General features: G+C 39.8%; 1 protein-coding gene across 2 annotated transcripts in view; it reads right to left on the bottom strand.

The window, feature by feature from the left end:
- Positions 1 to 11289, bottom strand: part of Ythdf3 (YTH N6-methyladenosine RNA binding protein 3) — a 33413-nt gene extending 22124 nt beyond the window's left edge. Inside the window, exons 1-4 of one of the 2 annotated variants that reach the window (XM_041667464.1) lie at positions 10929 to 11289; positions 10490 to 10514; positions 7343 to 7488; positions 4949 to 5034 (exon numbers count right to left, since the gene is read on the bottom strand). In XM_041667464.1, the coding sequence (XP_041523398.1) occupies positions 4949 to 5034; positions 7343 to 7400 (144 nt within the window). In that variant the 5' untranslated portion in view covers positions 7401 to 7488; positions 10490 to 10514; positions 10929 to 11289. The remainder of the gene's footprint in view (positions 1 to 4948; positions 5035 to 7342; positions 7489 to 10489; positions 10515 to 10928) is intronic. The other variant, XM_041667466.1, reaches the window with a different exon arrangement.
- Positions 11290 to 20161: the final 8872 nt, after the last annotated feature.

The raw sequence follows: 20161 nt of genomic DNA, 5'->3' as shown, positions 1-20161 counted from the left end.
GAGAACAAGGCTTTCTAAGTCAACTGAGCAAGGATCCTATCAACTCCAAAGACTGAAGAACCAAGCACAGGGCCTACATGGGCCATGGACATATCAATTATAGCTTTCACTTTATTTTTATGGAACTCTTGAATGTGTGAATGAGTGAGTCTTTGATTCTTATGGCTTCTCTTAATGTATAAAGAAGCCAAAGTGTGATAAATATAGTTAATAACTAGTTCATTCCAAAACTGATAGCGGTGGTGTTTCAAGTGTTCACAGCATAAAAATATTATTAAAACTATTTAGGGTATAGTTTAAATTCCTTGATATAATCATTCCATGTTGTATATCCATGAATCATAACTATATAAATGTCTAACTCTAAACACTTGATTCATAAAAGAAAAAAAAATCCTCAAAATGTCCCTGGAGGTCAAGACAAATTTAAACTCAAATGCTGGTTCAGTGAAGGAGAACTAATATATGTAAGGAGAATTATAAGTCTGTGATATTTTAAGATAAATAAAAAAATTTAACAAGACATAAAATTAAATTTTAAAACAAGAGAAAGGGGTTAAACCTAAGAGTTGAGAGAGGCAGCTGTAAATGACTTTAAAAAATCCTAAGTGTCAGAGAATTAATAAAAATATTTATTAAAAAGAAAAACATTAAGAAATGGATATGCTGTTCGGGCAGTGGTAGTGCACACCTTTAATCGTAACACTCAGAAGCAGGAGTATCTCTGAGACCAGCCTAGTTTAGCAGAGTGAGTTCTGGGACAGCCAGGGGAACATGGTGAAACCCTGTCTCAGAAAACAAACACAAAGACAAAACAAAGAACCTGAAGTACTTCAGACTCCCAACTTCCAAGCCCAGAATGCTGGCATGCAAATATGAGACTAATACATGTGGAAACTGATGGGCTCAGAGCCAAAGCCAATGTGGGCTACATACATCAAAGCCAATCTCAAACAAACACACACAAACAAAAAGGGTCTCCTGATTTCAGAACCAATGGGTTAGTGATTTTTACAGTATCTATAATGATTTTATTTACTTTCTTCTATTGGTCATTGCAAAAACTGAGATTTACTCCAAAAGCACTGTCAAGGCAATAATCCCAGTACCTGGAAGACTAAGGTAGGAGTCTTAAGTTTGACAATAACACTATCAAAATACAATCATACAGATGTCATGAAAAGTGTTAAATATAATAAAATCTGTGTTTCACCAACTGCAATTCTTCACTCTGCAATCCTACCAAATAGCCTTAACACATGCACTCACTTAATACCTGTGTCATGAATCCCTTGTCCCTGCCACATACCATCACACCAGTGACTAGGAACAGTAAGATGAAGAACTCATTCTTTGTACTGGAATGCTCCACAATACAGCAACAAAAACTGACCCTCCAACTTAACTAGTATTATACTCATGTATAAAAAATAAAACAAAACACATCAGCAAAGAGCTAACTCATAAATATAAAACTTCACGGTTTAAGTTTGAAGGTTTACTTAAAAAAAAACTAAGGAGATTATTTTTGGTTTTTTGTTTTTAAGAAATCAAAAAAAAAAAAACCCTATTTTCAGAAAACGGTTGTCTTATTTCCCAAGGATGGGCATTGCTGACAAAAGATGAGATAAAGCATGTAAGTCATTTTAAATGCACTCATATTACAAATATAGCTACTTCTGTGAAACTCTAGTAGTAGTGGTTTTATGTGTGCTTTATTTTTTGTTTTAACTTTTGTGAGACAATGTTGCTATGCAGTGCAGGCTAAACTCAACCTCACTTAGGAAGTTCTAGGAGTACACCATCACATCTGGCAGGTAATTTTTTTTATTAGTATTGACAATCACAGAATCAGACTTGGATTTTGGACTGTGGAGTAATACACCAGTAGAAAAATCACATCAATAACCAGTCATTGTTAAAATACAGGGCACACAATGCCAAAACAGAATAAAACTTAAACGTAATTATTTTCTCAAGCCTCCACTGGGAAAGCATAAGGACTGGTTTAGTGTCTTAGGATTCCACTTGGTTTGTGGTATGTACATACCCCTCTGCTAATAATGTACTTACTATACACACACTCCTCTCCAATCAGTGCAGCCAGCAACCTCAGAGCCACACCCACAGAGGACATGTTTCTATTCTTCTAACAACAATCAAACTTGGAAAGTTTCTATTTAAAAGTATTCTCAATGCATTCTAGTCTGAAGATCAGAGAGATCCAGCCAGGGCTGATCTGGGGTACATGAAGAGTAAAACAAAACTGTATCCTTTTAGGAATTATACTCTTAAATCTACTTATTCCTATGTATATGACAAAATTAGATGCATATGGAAAGGAACATACACAATGGAAAAATTACTGTATGACCTAATCTATCAATCAAAACAGAGAAGCAACCAAATTACACCCTTAGCAATCAGCCCATCCTTCCTTTAGACCTTATAAAGAGAGATCCCAGACAGCAACTTGAGGCCTTGAATATTTTCACTCATGTGCCTGGCTGCTCCCTTGCAGCATATGCTAAATTTTTCTACTGCTTTGCTTTAAATAAAATTTCCTTGCTACTTTTGCAAATCAGCATGGGTTTTAATTTCAATTCTGTAAATAAATGGCCAAGAATCTGGAAACATTAAACACCAACAGTGATCAACACTGACCACAGGTAGATAACATCAGTATTCCAACTTCTTTAAATAAATGTTATTTTCAATTTACATGGCATCCTCAACAAAAGGGCAACTGAAACATGAGACCTGGACTCAATCACATTATTGTGAAGATTAACAGGGAACCAATGATCTATTTCCTTCCTCCTTTAAAAAACACTATAAAATGGAAGAAGTATGGTGTCAGATGAGTAAGACCAACATTAACACAATCCTAGAGTTAGCCGATATTAATCGGATTTAAGTGCAGAAAACAACTTAAATCACCAGATGAAATTAAAACACCTTTCCCACCAGATGATTCATCTTGGTTACTTATACTTTTTAAAATTACATGAAGGAATTAATTTTAAAAGCACAATGTGTAGAGCTGGAGAGTTGGCTCAGCAGTTCCTGCTTTTCTGGAGAAGCCATAACTTAGGGTGGACAACTCACAACTTTTAACTCCCAGGTCCCAAGGATTTAACACCCTCTTATGGCCTCTCCAGGACCACACACACACACACACATGCAACATATATTTGCACACATACACATAAAAATAAATCTTAAAAAGAATCTCATAATCTATCCATTTAACTTTAGCTAAATCAGGACTTCAAGGAACTAATTCATTAAATACTTGAACAACTTTATAAAGTTTGTCAATCATGCTTACTTGAGTTATTCCAGAAATAAACTTAGTTTCCATTAAACTAGCAATTCTCGAGTTACTTTTACAGTTCAGCTAAGAAATTCTGATTTAAAATCATATAACTTACCTTTAAGATCTTAGACAATTTTCCATTTTTTTCTATACAACAAACCTAGTTTCCCAGTTCTGTATTGCTAATGCTTTTAAATGCACGCCCTGTTAGAGGTAATCAGTTTTGGTACTGTGGAAAGACAAATGTTGACATCTTTTCTACCCCTTCCTGCCAAGCATTCACAAATTCTACCACTTGTTTCCATTCCTCCTGATTTATTCACCCCTCTCCAATACACACTAGGAATCTAAGACAGCACACAAAGGAGAGTAGATAAAGACAAATGCCCAGAGGTAGATGAGGGTGACCAAAGCCGTCACTTCTATAAGCTACAAATCAGGTCTATACATTCCACAAAGCAGAAATCTTTTGTTCAAATTGTCTAACGAATCATTCCATGAGAACACTTAGTGCCTTTTCCTCTTATGCTTTTAAAGGAATCTAGGTTAAAGTTACAGAGCACATTTTTCATATCTTTTTACAAGTGGAAGAAACGATACTAGAAATTTCATTCCAGAATATTCTCATGAACTGGTAAAGGTTGAAATTTTGTTTTCAAAATTGGATTCTACCAGTGACACAAATTTGGCAATAAACATGACAGCAAAATTTTATCAAAATATAAAATATCTTTATTTTATTGCTTCTTAGCATTTAAATTATACTTAAGAACAAATTCTCAGAAGCTACTAGGGGCTAGGCATGTAGCTTAATTGGGGTACATGACTTAGCATGTACAATATCACAGATTCAAATCCCAGAATTTTGGGGGGGGGGTACTAATGATCTATATTTAATCTCCATGTTCGCAATAAAGAAGTATTTATAAAGTCCTTAATTCTATTCTCTAATACTACCAAATTAAAAACTGCAGTAACTTAATGAAATTCAAATTTGAATATCTTAAAGAAAATATACTTAACTAAAGTTGTAAGACACAAACTAATCTATCCAGTGAAAGTTTCTAGCTAGTAAGTTTAATTTGCTTTAGTTAAAAATATGTGGCTGTAGCAGGCAATAGCAGAGCACTTCTTTAATCCCAGAACTTGGGAGGCAGAGACTGGTGGATTTCTGAGTTCAAGGCCAGCCTGTAGACCAAGTGGTGGACAGACAAGGCTACACAGAGAAATTCAGTCTTGAGAAGGGGGAGGGAGAGGAAGGGGGGGAAGAAAGGGGAAGGGAGGGGAGAGGAGCAGAGAGAAGAGAGGAGGGAAGGAAAGAGAAGGTAAGGAGAAGAGGAAAGGAAAGGGGAAAAAAGGAAAAACAAGGTTGCAATAGTAAAAGATTAAATCATGTTAATATTCAAAAATCCTAAGCATAATATATAAAAATAACACTCATCTTTAAATATTTTAGAACCCCATTCAGTTACTTATAATCCTAAACCTTCAAGTGTTTTTCACCACATGTAGGCAAATTTCACATTACATTAATCTTGTATTCAATTAGATGTCTAGTTGGGAAAAAAAAAAATCAGTAAAAACTAATAGAAGTTTAACTTCTTAAATCTGAATCTGCAGAAAACTTACCTGATTTGTCTGGCTACTTAAGTATGGCTCAAAATCATCATCATTTACAGCATCTTTTTGATGAATCGAACCATTTTGTACTGAAACTAAAAAACATATTTGTATTAGAAATGTTGTAAGCCTTATAAAATTTATAGCACAATATTAACATTTCAAACACTTTTCAAGCCAACTCTGAAAAAAAAATAGTACAGAATTTCTTGCTGTTTTGATTTAAGAACTCTCTTAAGGATAACCTTTAGAAATAATGTGTGCCAAAGAAAACCTAGAAATCCCATGATCTAAAACCCAACATTATATAAACCTTATCTATATACTCTCCTTGATCAAAATCTTAAATATCCCAATTTCAAAATTATAGTAAGCAAAGCAAGACAGAAATGTTGGGAAGGCTCCCTAAAACTGTGTATGACTTTAAAATAACTTTAAGTAATGATGTAGATAATATATTTGAGTATGTGAACTAACTTTATAAAAGTCTGTTAATCTGTTAAAGGTAAAAATGTTTTTCTTACCAAAACTGGGTCTTCTTCCTATGTTACCCAGGCTAACCCTGAATTCTCAATCATCCTACTTCAGCTTGTGAAGCAATGGGAATACAGGCATATATACAATACCAGGCTGAGCCTTCAAATAACTATTTATGACCTGAAGTTCCAGTAAAAAATTACTTAAATGTCTCCAAAGTGGTTAAAATTGATGATTATAAAAAAATCTAGAAAGGCCTAGGTCTGATGCCACACACTGGTTTCCACAGCAATTGAAAAGTAGAAGCAAAAGGAGAGAAGATAAAAACCAGTATGGACTACACAGACCGAATACGTAGCACGACCCTCTCATTAAAAAGGAAAGGCCTTATGCTGTTTTGGTTTGGTTTTTGGCAGTACTGGGGGTGCCAACCCAGGCCTCGTGTACGTTATGTAAGCACTCTAGTTAAAATTCTCTAAGACTTTGATTCTCTAATAAATGTGTGTGCACATACCTTGATTCTCAAAGATTAACAACTCACTGGTGAAATTAGCATGCACTGAAGTTTTGTGTTCAAATCTAAACACCAATAAAAAAGACTTTCACATGAAAGTAAAACTACAATTAAGACACCAAAGATGATGATGATTACTCATGAAACACATGAGAAAACAAACCAGAATGTCACACTAGTTCAAAACTACTTCATACACTGTAAAAAAGACATTATTTTGTAGTCAAGAAAAAAATACATTTGGACACTGTCCCAGTAGTGCCTGAGTATAGCATATAAAACCACCTCCTGGATTTCAATTTCAGGTCTACTACCGAGGAGGCAAGTGGTCTCCAGTAGTGATTTGAGCTCATCAACCTAATAATAACTCAGGTTATTCAGTGCCTATTTCATTTCATTTCATCTTCGTATGAGATGACCATATTTAATAATCTTTATTAATACTAAATGCTGCAATACCCCAAATAAAACTAAAAATTATTCTGAACCAGAAAAACAGACAAAGGTTACTGGGAAAGTATCTGATACAGTAGCAGTATTTGTTATTGAACATGAAATAAAAAAAAAAGGCAATTTGTGAGGGATGTCAATCTCTTAGAATTACTGCTCAAAACTACAATGTCACCAAGTATGGCCAACTAATGTGGAGTTAAGTTTACCAGAATATCAACTCTAATTTTGTCCTAAGTGTACATTACCTAAAATGTAACATTAGTGAGCAGTGGCTTATGAGCAAAGATCTATTAAATCCCTTCATTCTTCATCCAATAATGTTCAGCGATAGCTCAAAAGTAAAACTACTCTGAGCATGAAGGATTCAGAGCTGACTTCTATGGCCCAAAGATCAAATGGATCCTGACTCCACTTATAAGATTCAACAGTGTTTCATAATGACTTCACCAGAGTCAGGTTTGGCTAAATGGGCTCCAGAATTAAAATATGTAACTGTTACTACTAACAAAATAAAACGGAGGGTGTCATATGAGGGCTAAGGTTCTTCCCATTGGTTTGACTATTCCTTTATCAACAATAGTGATGCACAGTCTTTTATTTCTTGAAGGACAAAAAAAAAAGTTTCTGACTAGAATAGACTATTAAACTAGTATGAATATCAGCCTGTATTAAAAACAATTTCTATCTCTTGTATCCATTAGTTCTTGGTTATCTAGTCCTTACTGCTAACATAATCAAAAAAGTATCCATTTAAAGGCTCCTAATAAGATACTAACTAGCCCTTTAATTTCAGAAGCATACTTTCTTAAAGCAACTGTTTCATAAGATTTTAGTTGTTGATCATTACTTAAGGACAATCTAATGCCTTGGAGACTGAAAGTCACTGAACATTAATGAAATCTAAGCCACTTCTATATTGTGTAAAAGTTCTTCAGGGGAAAAAAGAACAGATGACTTACATGATTCTTCGCCTGTTTCCTCTGCCCTATGAAGCAAAGTCAAATCAAGATAGAACATGGGCCTTAGAAGCCAGGTGATTCTCTGCTCTGGTCCTGACTACATCAAGTTAGGAAAGTCAACAGATGTGTGCATCATGTTTTCCCACCTACAAAAACAGCGACAATACCATATACCCTCTATCTCCTTACAGGAATGTTGTGAGGATTAGTAAAAGTATGAAGCCAAAATAATGATAGTATGGTGTTTTGAAATCATTTATTAGGGGGGGACAGAGAGAAGATACACATAATATTGCTAAAATACACTAATTTTCTGAAACATTCAAACAACCAATTTCAACCTAATTCTTTTAAACTGCAGTTGTATAAAATGATGTACGTGTCCCTTCTACAGAAGGAATGAGGAGGAAAAAGAACCAATTTCCACGTGTTGCTTATTTATATAAACTTAAGGAACAAAAGAAAGGAAGGAGGAAGGCCTAAGAGGACATCTGGACACACAAATGAAGACACAGCAAGCAAAAGTTCTTGTTAATAAAGAAAATTATGGACCAACAAATAATTATCTTTACATTTTAACTATCTTTTGGTATTATCTTGCCAAGTATAACAAGCAGGTCTGACATTTTACACAGGAAAAAAAATTTTTAGTGAAAAAAAAATATGTAAAAATAAACCAAAAATTAGGAATTACATTTCAGAAGCATTTTGTCTTTCCAAATAGACTGACAGAACTCCTTTTCATTCTTTTAGTCCAATAAGCCTTAAGGATATGCTTAAGAACACTTTGCAGAAAAAGACACTAAAGCCAGGTGTTAGGCTAATGTCAGCTAAAGGTAATTCATAAAAGTAGCATCTCAGAGTCATATTAAGTCAACTAGTTTAAAATCTTAACTGATACCAATTTCTTAGAAACATAAGGTTCTTAAACTCTGAAATTCAAAAATTATTAACCACATCTTTACAGTTGTAAAGCAAGAAAAACAGTTACAGTTTCTGCTTAATAATAGTACACAGACTTACTATAGGATAAGTTCACTAACTTAAAAATAAGTCAGCTAAGACAGACTTTTTCTCAAACACACAAAAGCCCCTAACTGCCATTTGTTATCAGTCCTGACTTGGCTTGTAATGTATTTGTAAACTTATAATGGTTTCTATCATTTTATAATGGTTCCAACTTACATGATTTTAAGCATACCAATACTTTTGGACCAGTAGCTTTTCTTCTCTTCCTCAAAAGAGGATAAAAATAATCCAACAGATAGCATCTAGAGCAATAAGCTGTTGTGATTACAGTATCTTAACAGGATTTACAGTCACTCTTTTTTTGTTTATAGAAGAGAATTTTTTTAAAAAAAAGTGCAATGTTCTCAACAAACTTGGTAAATCAGTAGCTATATGTGGTATTGAAACCCAGGACTGTAAGAAATCCCAGCCTTCATCCTAGAATAAAACTATAAACTGAACAAAATGAGTAAAAGAAAAACAGGGAGAATAAAGGACAAGAACTATCCAAAAACCATAATGTGTATGTGTAGCTACATATCAAATCAGAAGTGACACTATCAATTAAAAATTCTCATATAAAAATGCAGTCACCAGGTGATGCAGCCTGTGGCTGGCTTCTGTCTTTGAGACAATTTATAAGTAACTGGTGTGTAACAACAGAGGTCGCTAGGCCACACCAAAGTAAAGTGATTCCTGAGTAAACCAAACTCGTGGTAATCCTGGACAAGCTTACAATACCCAATCTATATGGTGGTCTACATTTCTTATCCAAAAAGAATTTCACAGAAGTCACTTACCTTAAAATGCGTAACACAAAACACTTAGCACTTCAAATAGCCTTGCATAGTTCTAGGATAAAACAGTTTACACTAGGCAATAATGACCACAGATTTCACAGATGGTCAGATTAGCCAAAAAAGAAAAAGAAATTCCTTTTAAATTTACAAATGTTTCAGAACTATTTTTAAATTAACCTCTAATTCTGAAGTTTATAATTATAAGTAAAATTCCATAAGTTGATTCCTAAATGTTTATGTGCTGAAAGAAAACATTAATTAAAATAAAGCAGTAAGTTTGTTACCTACACACTTCAATGCGTCTGGTATATACAAATTTTTATATAAAATGCAGCATGACATGAAGGAAATTATTCTGTGAAGAGCATAATTATTTTCTAATTAACCAGCACTGCCACATAAAAACCCAGGAAAAAAATTAAAAGCATCAACAGAAACATGAAAGTTATACCTAAAGGGCTATTGCAGATCTTTATTCTCTAAGCAGTACTTGGTTACTAGGGGGAAAAAAAAACAGGAAGTATAATTGTATTTAGTGTCATTTCCAGAACTGCAAAACGTTATAACTATATAGTTCATTGGAATGTTCTTTAATTGGCACCACCCCAAGAAAGGAGTTATTGTCCTAAACTACTATCACATGACTTATGTCATAATGTTTCAATCAGCTGACTACTGAGTCCCACGGGCATAAATACAAACTACATTTATGTTTTAAATGCCTTACTTTTAATGGTAGTTTTTAAACAGTAAGTTATATAATGCTAGCAGTAACTGCACGAATAATTTCCTTCTCAGGTTTTTGTAAGATACCAGATTGAGACACACCTTGCAGTCAGGGCTATATACAATGAGATACTTGCTGTTAGGAGTTCTGTACTGCTGTTGCCTCTTTGCAAGCAACTTTTATGGATCAGTGATTAACCGTACGATTTTCATTCATGTGACACAGAACGCCATCTGAACTGCAAGTATAAATATTATCCAGACATTTTAAACAGAATGTCCACTTCAAGCACGTACTTAACTAGACACACATGTAGAAAATTGTGACCTAAGTTATATAACAAAGATAAAATAGAAAACTAAAGAAATATCTTACGTTTACTGAAATACAAGCAAGACAGCTGTTTATTCTTGCAGAACTTCGGTTTCTACAAACGTAGCTTCAAACCCAGGAACTACCTAAACGTTAGCTGGCTTAGCTGCGATGGATGTTTTTCTAACCTTTACATTCAAGAAGAAAAGCAAAAACAAAAAAGAAGCCGCTGGCGGTTTAAAAATAACATCAGGGCAACATCTGAGAGAGAGAAAAATAAAATAAAATAACCAAACTCACCTTTATTTCCTTGCCCTTTAGGTCTCTGGAGCAAGACGAAAGATGTGGTAAAGGGAGGGGGAGGGAGGAGAGGAAAGAAAAGTGTGTTAATCAGAGACATTATCGGAGACAAGTTATTCAGAACAATCCGCGTAGGAGTGAACCCCGCCAGCTCCTCCGCAGCCACTCCGCCCGTCGGCCTCCCGCCGCCCCTCCGCAGCGCCGCCAGCGCCCGCCAGCCGCCAGCTAGGGGCCACGGCGCGGCCGCCGGGACATCCGGCCCTCGGAGTGCTCCCGGGCGCCGGCCGCGGGCTCCGCCGCCAGCACGCAAGCCGGCCTGGGCGGCAGCCCCGCCGGACAACCCCCGCCGCGCCGTTACAGGGCCGCCGGCGGCTAGAGGCGCGCGAGGGTGGAGCTCTGCGGCTCGGGCCTTGGCCGAGCCCGGGCCCAGCTCCCTCACCTGATCCACGCTAGTGGCTGACATTCTTCACCGCAAGCCGAGAGGAGGAGCCGCCGCCGCCGCCGCCGCCTGGGCCTCTCCGCGAGCACTCACAGCAGTCGGCTGCCGCCCTCGCGAAGCTCTGCTCCAGCCGCCGCCGCCGCCACCGCCGCTCGCGGGGACTCCGGGAAGCGGGCTCGCGCTCGGGAATCGCCGAAGGGGCCCGAGCTCGCCGCCGGCACGCCGCTCGTCCCCGCTCGCCCTCCGCTCCTCGGGCCCACAATGGCGGACCAGCTCCCGAGCCCCACTTCCGCTCCGGGCCGCCCTGACCTTCCGCTATCCAGTCTGACGTCCACGCACACCTCGCAGTTCCTCCCCCACTCCCGCCACGGACCCTGGCTCCGCCCTCGCCGCTTACGTCATTGAGCCGGGGGCGGGGGCTGGGGAGGCGGGGGAGCTGCCGTACGCGGGACGCGTGCGTGGGACGGAGCGCGTTGGGGGCGGGCGGGAGGGTGGCGCCGGCCTTCGGGTTTTCGCAGGCGGAGCGGAGCGCAGCGCAGCGCAGCGCGGGGTGACTCAGGCACGGTTGGGTGCCGATCCCGCAAAGCCAGCGCGGTGTCGGGGACCGCGCTCGCAGCTGCCTCTTTGTTCCTCTCGGCTCGCGGTTGTTTGGGTCTTTATGAATAAAGTAGCCCTCCGAGAGAGAAACCGTTGCCAGACTTCCGTCCCCCGGAGGGGGGAAAAAAACAATGTTAAAATTCCACTAGAAACTAGTACTGTTACTTTCTTACCAGTTGGCAAACACAAAGGAGGTCGGTCATTTGAACTTTTGATATTTTTATTGGATTCCCTTCCAAGAAAGATTTCTTTAAAGGTGTAGCATGGACTCGTAGTAAAGAAACCACATGCATAACTAGTCCCATCCTTTCAAAATCACCCAGGTTAAGTGCTAACTTATTAAACAGAAAATTAGAAAAACCGTAGTTTGACAATATCTTATAAACACTGGGTTAGGTCTGCTTTTCTTGTAAATCCTCAAATGGCATTTTTTGTTTGTTTTTCGCGACAGGGTTTCTCTGTGTAACAGATCTGGCTGTCCTGAAACTAGCCCTTGTAGACCAGGCTGGCCTCAAACTCACAAAAATCCGCCTGCCTCTGCCTCCTGGGATCTAGGATTGAAGGCCTAAGCCACCACCACCGCCCGACTCTCAAATGCCATTTTTAAGGTGTGGTCAGTCCAAATCTCTACCTCTTCTGTTCTCTCCCGTTCTAATCCCAAACTGTGATTCCTTCAATGTCCCAAGGTTTCTCTTACTCTCCAATGTTGTGCCTCATTTTCCTCTTCCCAGTTTGAGTTTTCAGCGTTTATTGGTAGAGGCACTAAGGTGGGAAATTGAGACTACACAAGAGAAAGAGTAGGAAAGCTCACAGTCTTGCCTTGGGCTCCTAAGAAGCCTATCTTTGGAATCCCATGAATCTCAGTTGAATTCTTTCCTGGCAACAATTTGTTTATTGCTCCTATCTGAAAAGCTTTGGCTTTGGAATCCCATGAATTTCAGCTTGAATTTTTACCTGGTAATGATTAGTTTAAAACCTTGGAAAAGTTACAGAACCTAAACTTGGCTTCAACAAGTAGCAGTGGCACAGGTAAGCTCCCCGAAACCGTGGCCTTGTACTTACTAGTTCTTACTTCCTTTGCTGAGCGAGTCCCAGCATCAATATTGTAACTTAGTGAGTATTCATTAAATGTCAAGGCATAGTAGTTGATTAAATATTCACTGTATCTTGTGTGTTAACTCCTGTTATAAAAATTGAAGGCCAGGTGAGGTACTTAGGAGGCAAAGGCAGGCAGTCAGATCGCAGTAAGTTTGAAGATAGCCTGGTCTACAGAGTGACCGACAGCCAGGGCTATGTAAAGAGACCCTGTCTCAAAAGAAAAAAAACACACACACACACAGTAAGGTTACAAAATAAATCCAAGGCCAGAAAGGGGCAAGTAAGAGCAGTTGTAAAAAAAACTATATGAGTTCTGTACCTGGAACGGATGAGATAGATGCAGAGAGCCAACCACTCTTAAAAATTTTCCTCTGACCTCCAATGTATATCCACACACAGACAAATGAAAAATAAATAAACAAATAAATAAATACATGCATATATACACACAAATAATGGGCTAAAAAGATGGTTGGTTCATCAGTTAAGTGCAAGTACTGCTTTCACAGCGGCCTGGAGTTCAGTTCCCAGCACCTACCCCTTGTGATTCAGAAACCCCTAACTCATCTCCAGGGGTTGGGTGTTACCCTCTGGCCTTCACTGGAAGCTACACTGGTGTTCACACACCCACACAGAGACACATGCAGCATCTAGGGATATAATTAGTAACAGAAGACTTGCCTAGACTGTGAAGGTCGTGTGTTCAAGACTCAGTCCCTAGTACTGCACAAAGGAAAGAGCAGGGATCAGAAAGGGTGAGGAATATCTGATTAGTTTATGTGAGACACAATTTGAACACACGTCTAGAGTTTCTATATAGCCTTCATGTAATGCTGCCTAATAGCAGTATTCTATGAGTTTCTGTTGTCCTTCATTCCTGCCCTTCCCATCAACTCCATGTTTCCTGACCATGGCCTTTCCTCCTAACAATGAGGTCTGAACTTGACTAGAATGCTCATTTCCTGCTCATAAAATCCACTTAAATTAATGCAAAGTTTTGGCTGTTACTGGGGATAAAACTCAGCACTTTGCTTAAGCCAGGAAGTTACTCTGTCAGTGAACTTTGCTCCCAACCATTTTCAGCGCTTTGAAGTATGTTTAGAAACTAGCTAAACCCATTTCCAATGCTGCCAAGGATCTGTAGATGAACCTGGGGAAATGCTGCTGCAGAATCTAGATGATAGACAAACTACTCTCTTAGAGGACCAAGAGTCCACCAGCCCCAAGGTCTTTATAACATAGTACCCACAGCCCAGAAAGGAAGATGGTTGGCTTGGCTTCGTCATTTACTGTGTCTGACTTGGTGCTTTTATGCAGCAAAGTTCCTTTCTGTCCAACTGTTAACTTTCAGATGTTTTTTGTGTACATTCAGGTTAGGTTCAACTACAGGTGCCATCAAGTTTAAAATACCAGGAATTTAAACGGCCGTCCGTGTTTCTTTTCTGTAAATGTGATCTGAGTTTGGCCCGGACTGAATCTGCTATGGTGTCAGGTTTTTTTTTCTCTCTACTATGCAATATACTAATCAATGAAATGACAGGTTTGGTGAAGGATCAGAAAGTCAGGTGTGTAGAAAGTAACAGGCCAGTCTCAAATTCACCTCCCTAAGTACAGCATTTCGGGATATTTCTAGAAGAAGCCAGGGCATCTAAGGCACAAGGAGAAGGTGATCCTAGGTAAGGAAATGTGGCAGGTAAACCATGCATGCATGCTCTAACTCAGTGGCTCTTTATGGAGTGTAGGCTGAAAACATGATGTTAGGATGCTCTCGGGGTCACCCACCAGATGCTGCGTTAAGAAAAAAGGGTTAATGCTTAGCATTGATTTGAGCTGCTTTCATATGCTTGAAAAACTATGTAAACTGTTATTGCGTGCATAGGAAGGTTAATAGGAATTATTACTTAGTGCTGTGTATTTTTATATCCCTGTGTTGTAATACCTAGGAAAACAAAAGAGAAAGGATTTATTGTGGCTCGTGTTTTCATAGGTGTCATCCACAGCTACTTGGCTCTATTGCTCCTGTTCCTGGGGAGCATTGAACAAACCAAAATGACTCACTTCCTGCTGGGCAAGAAGCAGAAAGAAAGAAAAGGTCATGGACAGATGGATAAACTCAGCGAAGATGCAGGCACTCCCCTAGTGACCTGTTTCCCCCAGCTAAGCCCCACCCCCTCAGAGTCCATTCGACCCTGAGTGAATGAATCCCTTGTAAGGTTACAGGGCTCAGAAGACAGTCAAAAGCCCATCCACTCCCATCTGCTTTTTGACACGTGAGCCTTCAGAGGACAGTTTCGTTTCAAATCCAGAGTGGGACACAGTACCTAAATTTTGAAACAAAAGTGACAAAAAGTAACTTTTCCCCTAGGTTTCGCCTCTAGGGCACTAACACTTCCGCCAGTGCTGTGACTGCTCTGCTTCCAGCTATCATTATCACATTCCCATCTTGCAAAAAAGAAAGAAAGAAAACGTGGGGGAAAGGTAGAGCCCTGTCTAAGGGTATTTCATAGCAGTTTTATTTCCCACTTCTGTCTACCTCCTAGTAACCGCAACATTTGTTTTCTGAAAATTCTTAGTTGCACGGAAACTGGAACATGTATTGTGAAATGGAAGAAACTTAACCACCCAGGAGGAGTACCAGATGACAAGAGAGATACATAATAAGCAACGAGCTGTGTGCACAGTTCTTCCCAGGTTTCACTCTGTTCACTACTAGGATTTAAACTTTTAATTTTGCCCAACATCCACAGGAACAAGTTTAAGCACCTGCATTATGTTCAAGTCACACAGTAAGTGAACCAAGCCCAGCGAATTCGTAGGTTTGACCGCTGCATTCAAAGGTGAGATATCTAAATCCTGTACATACAAAGGTAAAACTAATAGTCAAGAACATTGAATAAGGTGAAAATAAAATAACGCTGTTTTGAAGCCTGCGTATTTCTCAAACATGCTTGTGGTTATTGCGGGGATATTTACAATGGCAAGAAAAAGAAAGAAGAAAATATGGAGCCTTTAGTTGCCTTTCAGTGATGTTTCTCAAGCGTGACTCTTATCTCTTGGACTAACTACAGCTTTTCCCAGGAATTTGTTATAAAAGCAGTCTCTAGACCTAGGCTAAATTTACTGTCAAGTTTGGAACAAAGTGTATATTTTTAGAAAGAAAAACAGGTGTCTATTTTGAAGTAATTTTAGATTTCCAGACGTGTTGCAAAGATGGTACCCACAGTTCCTACACATCTCTTACTCAGCTTCCCCTACTGTTCTTGTCTTATGCAACCACACTACAATTTAAAAAACAAGGAAATTGGCTGCTGGTTAATAGACTCAAGCTATGCATGTCACAGAGCTCCAGACCTTAGTAGGCCCTCAGACCTTAGCACAACTGACTCCATGATGGGAGTTTCATTCAGGCTGTAAAAGTCGAGACACCTAGACAGCGCCACTAGCTAAAATGGAATCAAAGACCTAATCCATCAAAGCCTCCAATGTACTTACCGTGTTTTCTGGCTTCTGTAGTTTCACTTCTGGCTGTTTGTGTTAACAATTATATCAACCCAAGACATGGGTTTTGTGTTTAAAGCCTCACACTGAGAAAGGCCCAGGGCTGCACTGGAATTCTGATCACCCAGTAAGTACAGTTGCTAGTTTATTAATAAACACTTTCTTTTGGCTTAAAGCCATGCCCAAGCAGTCTTCTCTGGTGAATACCCCATAATCCACACTGCTGAGCTTTCTCGAGTTTCCACACTCATAGTCCTTCCCTGTTCGGGAATATCACGTTACATTTCAATATCATGTTTCCTTCACTTTATCAGATCCATGACAGTTTCTTCATCTCTCCTTGTCTTGGGACAATGAGTACAATTGGTAGAAGGGCATTGATTTAAGTAAAGCTCCTTCATGGGACCCCAAAGTCTACGATAAAACTAAAAGTGCAAATGGAGCTCTAGATACTTACGTTCCTCATCACCAAACTCCTTTTCTTACTTTCAGAAGTCAGGATTAAAGAAAACAAAATTCCTTAGTCTAATTTAATTGACACAATAATGGAACTTTCCTAAACTTTAATTTTTTACAGGAATAAAACCAAGCAATATGATTTAACTGAATTTTCTTTTGAGATGCAGTCTCACCCAGGCTGAACTCCTCCAAGTAATGGTCTTCCTGCCATAGTCTCCTAAATGCTGGGATTACAAGTGTGTTCCACCACCCCAGACTTCTCTACCAGTACTGTCCATTCCCACCCCCCCCCCCCACTTCCCACTTCAGTGGTTGGGCTTAGTTCTTGCTTCTATCCAGTTTTGTATAACTAAACTGTGACGAGGACCGATGATAACGATGGTTTCCAAGCAAATCAAGCAGTCATATATTCCTCCCTGCCCTGAAGTGAAAAACTTAAACCTCCCAAAGTAGGCATATGTTTTCCTTTTCCATTCCTAAGCTTGTGACAGGAGGACATTCCCAGAAGAATGTGCGTGAAGAGCAAACAAACCGTAACAAACCAGACAGATGTTTTAGTTCTTCCTGAAGCAAACCAAAGCTACGGGCAACACCCATCTCCCAACATCCCCAACTGAGGTTGCCCACCTCCCCAGAGAGTCCAACAGCCAGTGTTCATTTCATAACCCCCTCGCCCTCAGTGCAACCACCCGCTTGATGCCTTGCTGCTGTGATCACCATACAACAAACAGCCTTTAGCTAGTCCTCAGTTTGCTGCTCTCTGTCTGACTATACAGAAGCGGCCCATCCCTGCTTCCCACTATGGGGCGTGGGAAAGGCCAGCATGAGCAGTCAAATGAATCCAGAGTGGGTTTGACTCTAGATCTACATGGCGACAGGGTCAGTCATGGTCTGTGCTGGCTATTTTTATGTCAATTTGAGACAAGCTGGAATCATCTGAGAGGAGAGAACCTCAATGAAGAAAATGTCTGTATGAGCAAACTGTAGGCAAGCCTGTGACAATTTCCTTAATTATTGGTTGATGTGGGAAGACCCAGCTTTTTATAGGTGGGGTCACCCAGCACTGATGGCCATAGGTTCTGTAACAACATCGGCTGAGCAAGCCACATGAGCGACACTCCTCCATGATCTTCGTGGTTCCTGCTGTTTGAGTTCTTGTCTCCACTTCCTTTGATAATGAACTGCGATGTGGAAATGTAAGCCAAATAAACCCTTTCCTCCCCAAGTCGCTTTGGTGATGGTGTTTCCTAACAAACATCTGATGGAGGAGGGTCATCTTTCTAATCTGTTGCTTTTATTGGTTAATTAAATAAAGAAACTGCTTTGGCCCTTTAGTAGGACAGAAAATTAGGTAGGCGGAGTAAACAAAACAGAATGCTGGGAGAAAAAAGCCGAGTCAGTCAGTTGCCATGATTCTCCCGCTCCAGACAGACGCAGGTTAAGATCTTTCCTGGTAAGCCAGCTCATGGTACTACACAGAATATTAGAAATGGGTTAGATCAATATGTAAGAGCTAGCCAATAAAAGGCTAGAACTAATGGGCCAGGCAGTGTTCAAAAGAATACAGTTTCCGTGTAATTATTTCGGGGCATAAGCTAGCCATGCGGGAGCCGGGGTGGCCCAAACGCAGCCCACCACTCCCACTACTACAATCGTCAGTCATACTAACACATGGTCAATGATAGAACCTTAAACCTCAGCAATTTGCCTCTTAAGAACTCTTCTAGGCAGCTTCTACTCCAGACAGTAGTAGGGGCAAATGCCACCTACCCCTTAGGCTTCGACTTAGCCCAGAAGCTTCTCCAATCTTCTATCCCATGTGTGTTCTCAGCAGCTCCATTTTCTAAAAGCTGGGGATCCTGTCCCTAATGAATCACCCTGGGTGGGAGCCCATAGCCCTGACCATAGGAAATGTGGCACGGAGAACTTAGGGAAAGTGCCAAAGCACAGGCCATATGACGTCGCTCGGTCTAGGCTCCCAGTCTCCACCCACTAAGTAGGATCCTTGCTGCCACTGCAGTGACTAAAGTTATTTTTATGTTATTTTGTCTCCCTGGCCCCTCCTGCCAAGGAAAGTCAAATCCCTGGAGAGAAGGGATTGGGGGAATTAGGGAGGAAACAAGATTGGTCATGAGTTAGTTATTGTTGAGCCTGGGCAAAAGCTTTCTAAGGATGAGTTATATTATTCTGTCTACTTATCTATTACAAGCTCCCAACAATAAAAATATTTTTTAAATATTTGAATTATAAAAGCAAGTGTTGCTATTCACAAGTTAGATTCTCTGTAAAGTCAACTCAAATGCTGAGTTAATTGTCATAGGACCGTGGCTCCCAGGTGTAACACAGGGTTATATTCCCTCAGGCCTCGAGTCACATTTTTATCAACAGATCATTTGCCAATGCTTGTGCTTAAAGACATCTTGTTTAATATAAACTTCTCATTAACCTAAACTCAAAGACAACAACGCAGTGACACAGGTCTGAATGAGGCTAATCCAGCACGCTTTCTCTATCTATCACAGTCTCTTGCAGGAGGTATATATACTAAATTTCAGCACTAAATGTGGCAGCCATTTTAAACAATGAAATCAGTAAGGCAAAGGTTTGAATGTGTGAAATACACTACCAAAAGGAAGCTCGTTTACAAGGTAAGATGTGAAACAAGAGGCCAGAGCATGGCCTGATTCATATCTTCTGGGACCAAACCCTTCTTCCAGCAATTCTTTTGCCACCCTGCACATCCACATGGATGTGACCAAGAATGTACTATCGGATAGGTTTGGAGCTGGTGAATACCTTAGAATTAGTAGGCATGTTATAAATACAATGTTAGCAAACATAGATATATTTAAATTGACACGTTGCGATAATTGAGTGTTCCTTCTCATTGGTGCAAACAATACTAAATTATTCGGGGTTGATTAAAGGGTTACTGCCAATTTCATACATATGCAATGTATTTTGGTCGGTTTCATCCTCCATTATTTTCTCTCATTCTCTCTCGCTCCCGCTGAACCCTTTCTTTATCCAAACAATTCCCTCTCCTGTTTTCCTGTCCTTTAACTGTTGGTTTGTTTTTGTGACTCGCAGAATTTAATTACAGTTGCTAAGAGCATAGGTGGCAGCTATTTACTGGAGCTAAGGGAACTGAATCGTGTGTACACCTGGGAACATCACCATGCCTGTATCATTGAGAAATATGACTCCCCGAAAACATTAACAGCCAGTACCTCCTCAGAGAAGGGTGGAGTCTCACGAACCCTTCCTCTATCCCTGATGGGATTTTGACCCAGTCTCATCTTGTGCTGCTAAGCAAAGCTGCTGCAGTCCTGGGTAAAGCCACGTCATGCCTAGACGGCAGCACTTTGCAGCACCATCCCAGCCTCCGCATCTCCCATTCTTTCTGACTCCTTTTCTGTGATGCTTTCTGAATTTTAGAGGACACGATCGAGATGTCCCATTCAGGGCTGATGATTCAGTAGTCACTTATTCTCGGCACTTTGAGCAGCTGCAAGGTTTGGCATTGGCAGTCACCTACTGTAAAGAGAAACTTTCCGGGCTAAGGTTGAGATCAGATTTAA

The sequence above is a fragment of the Microtus oregoni genome, unplaced genomic scaffold (assembly GCF_018167655.1).
Source record: "Microtus oregoni isolate MIOR12 unplaced genomic scaffold, Mior012 000017F_ref0000208, whole genome shotgun sequence".
NCBI classification, from domain to species: domain Eukaryota; kingdom Metazoa; phylum Chordata; class Mammalia; order Rodentia; family Cricetidae; genus Microtus; species Microtus oregoni.
Note: the sequence above shows the minus strand (reverse complement) of the source record. Positions and strands in the feature narration are given on the sequence as shown.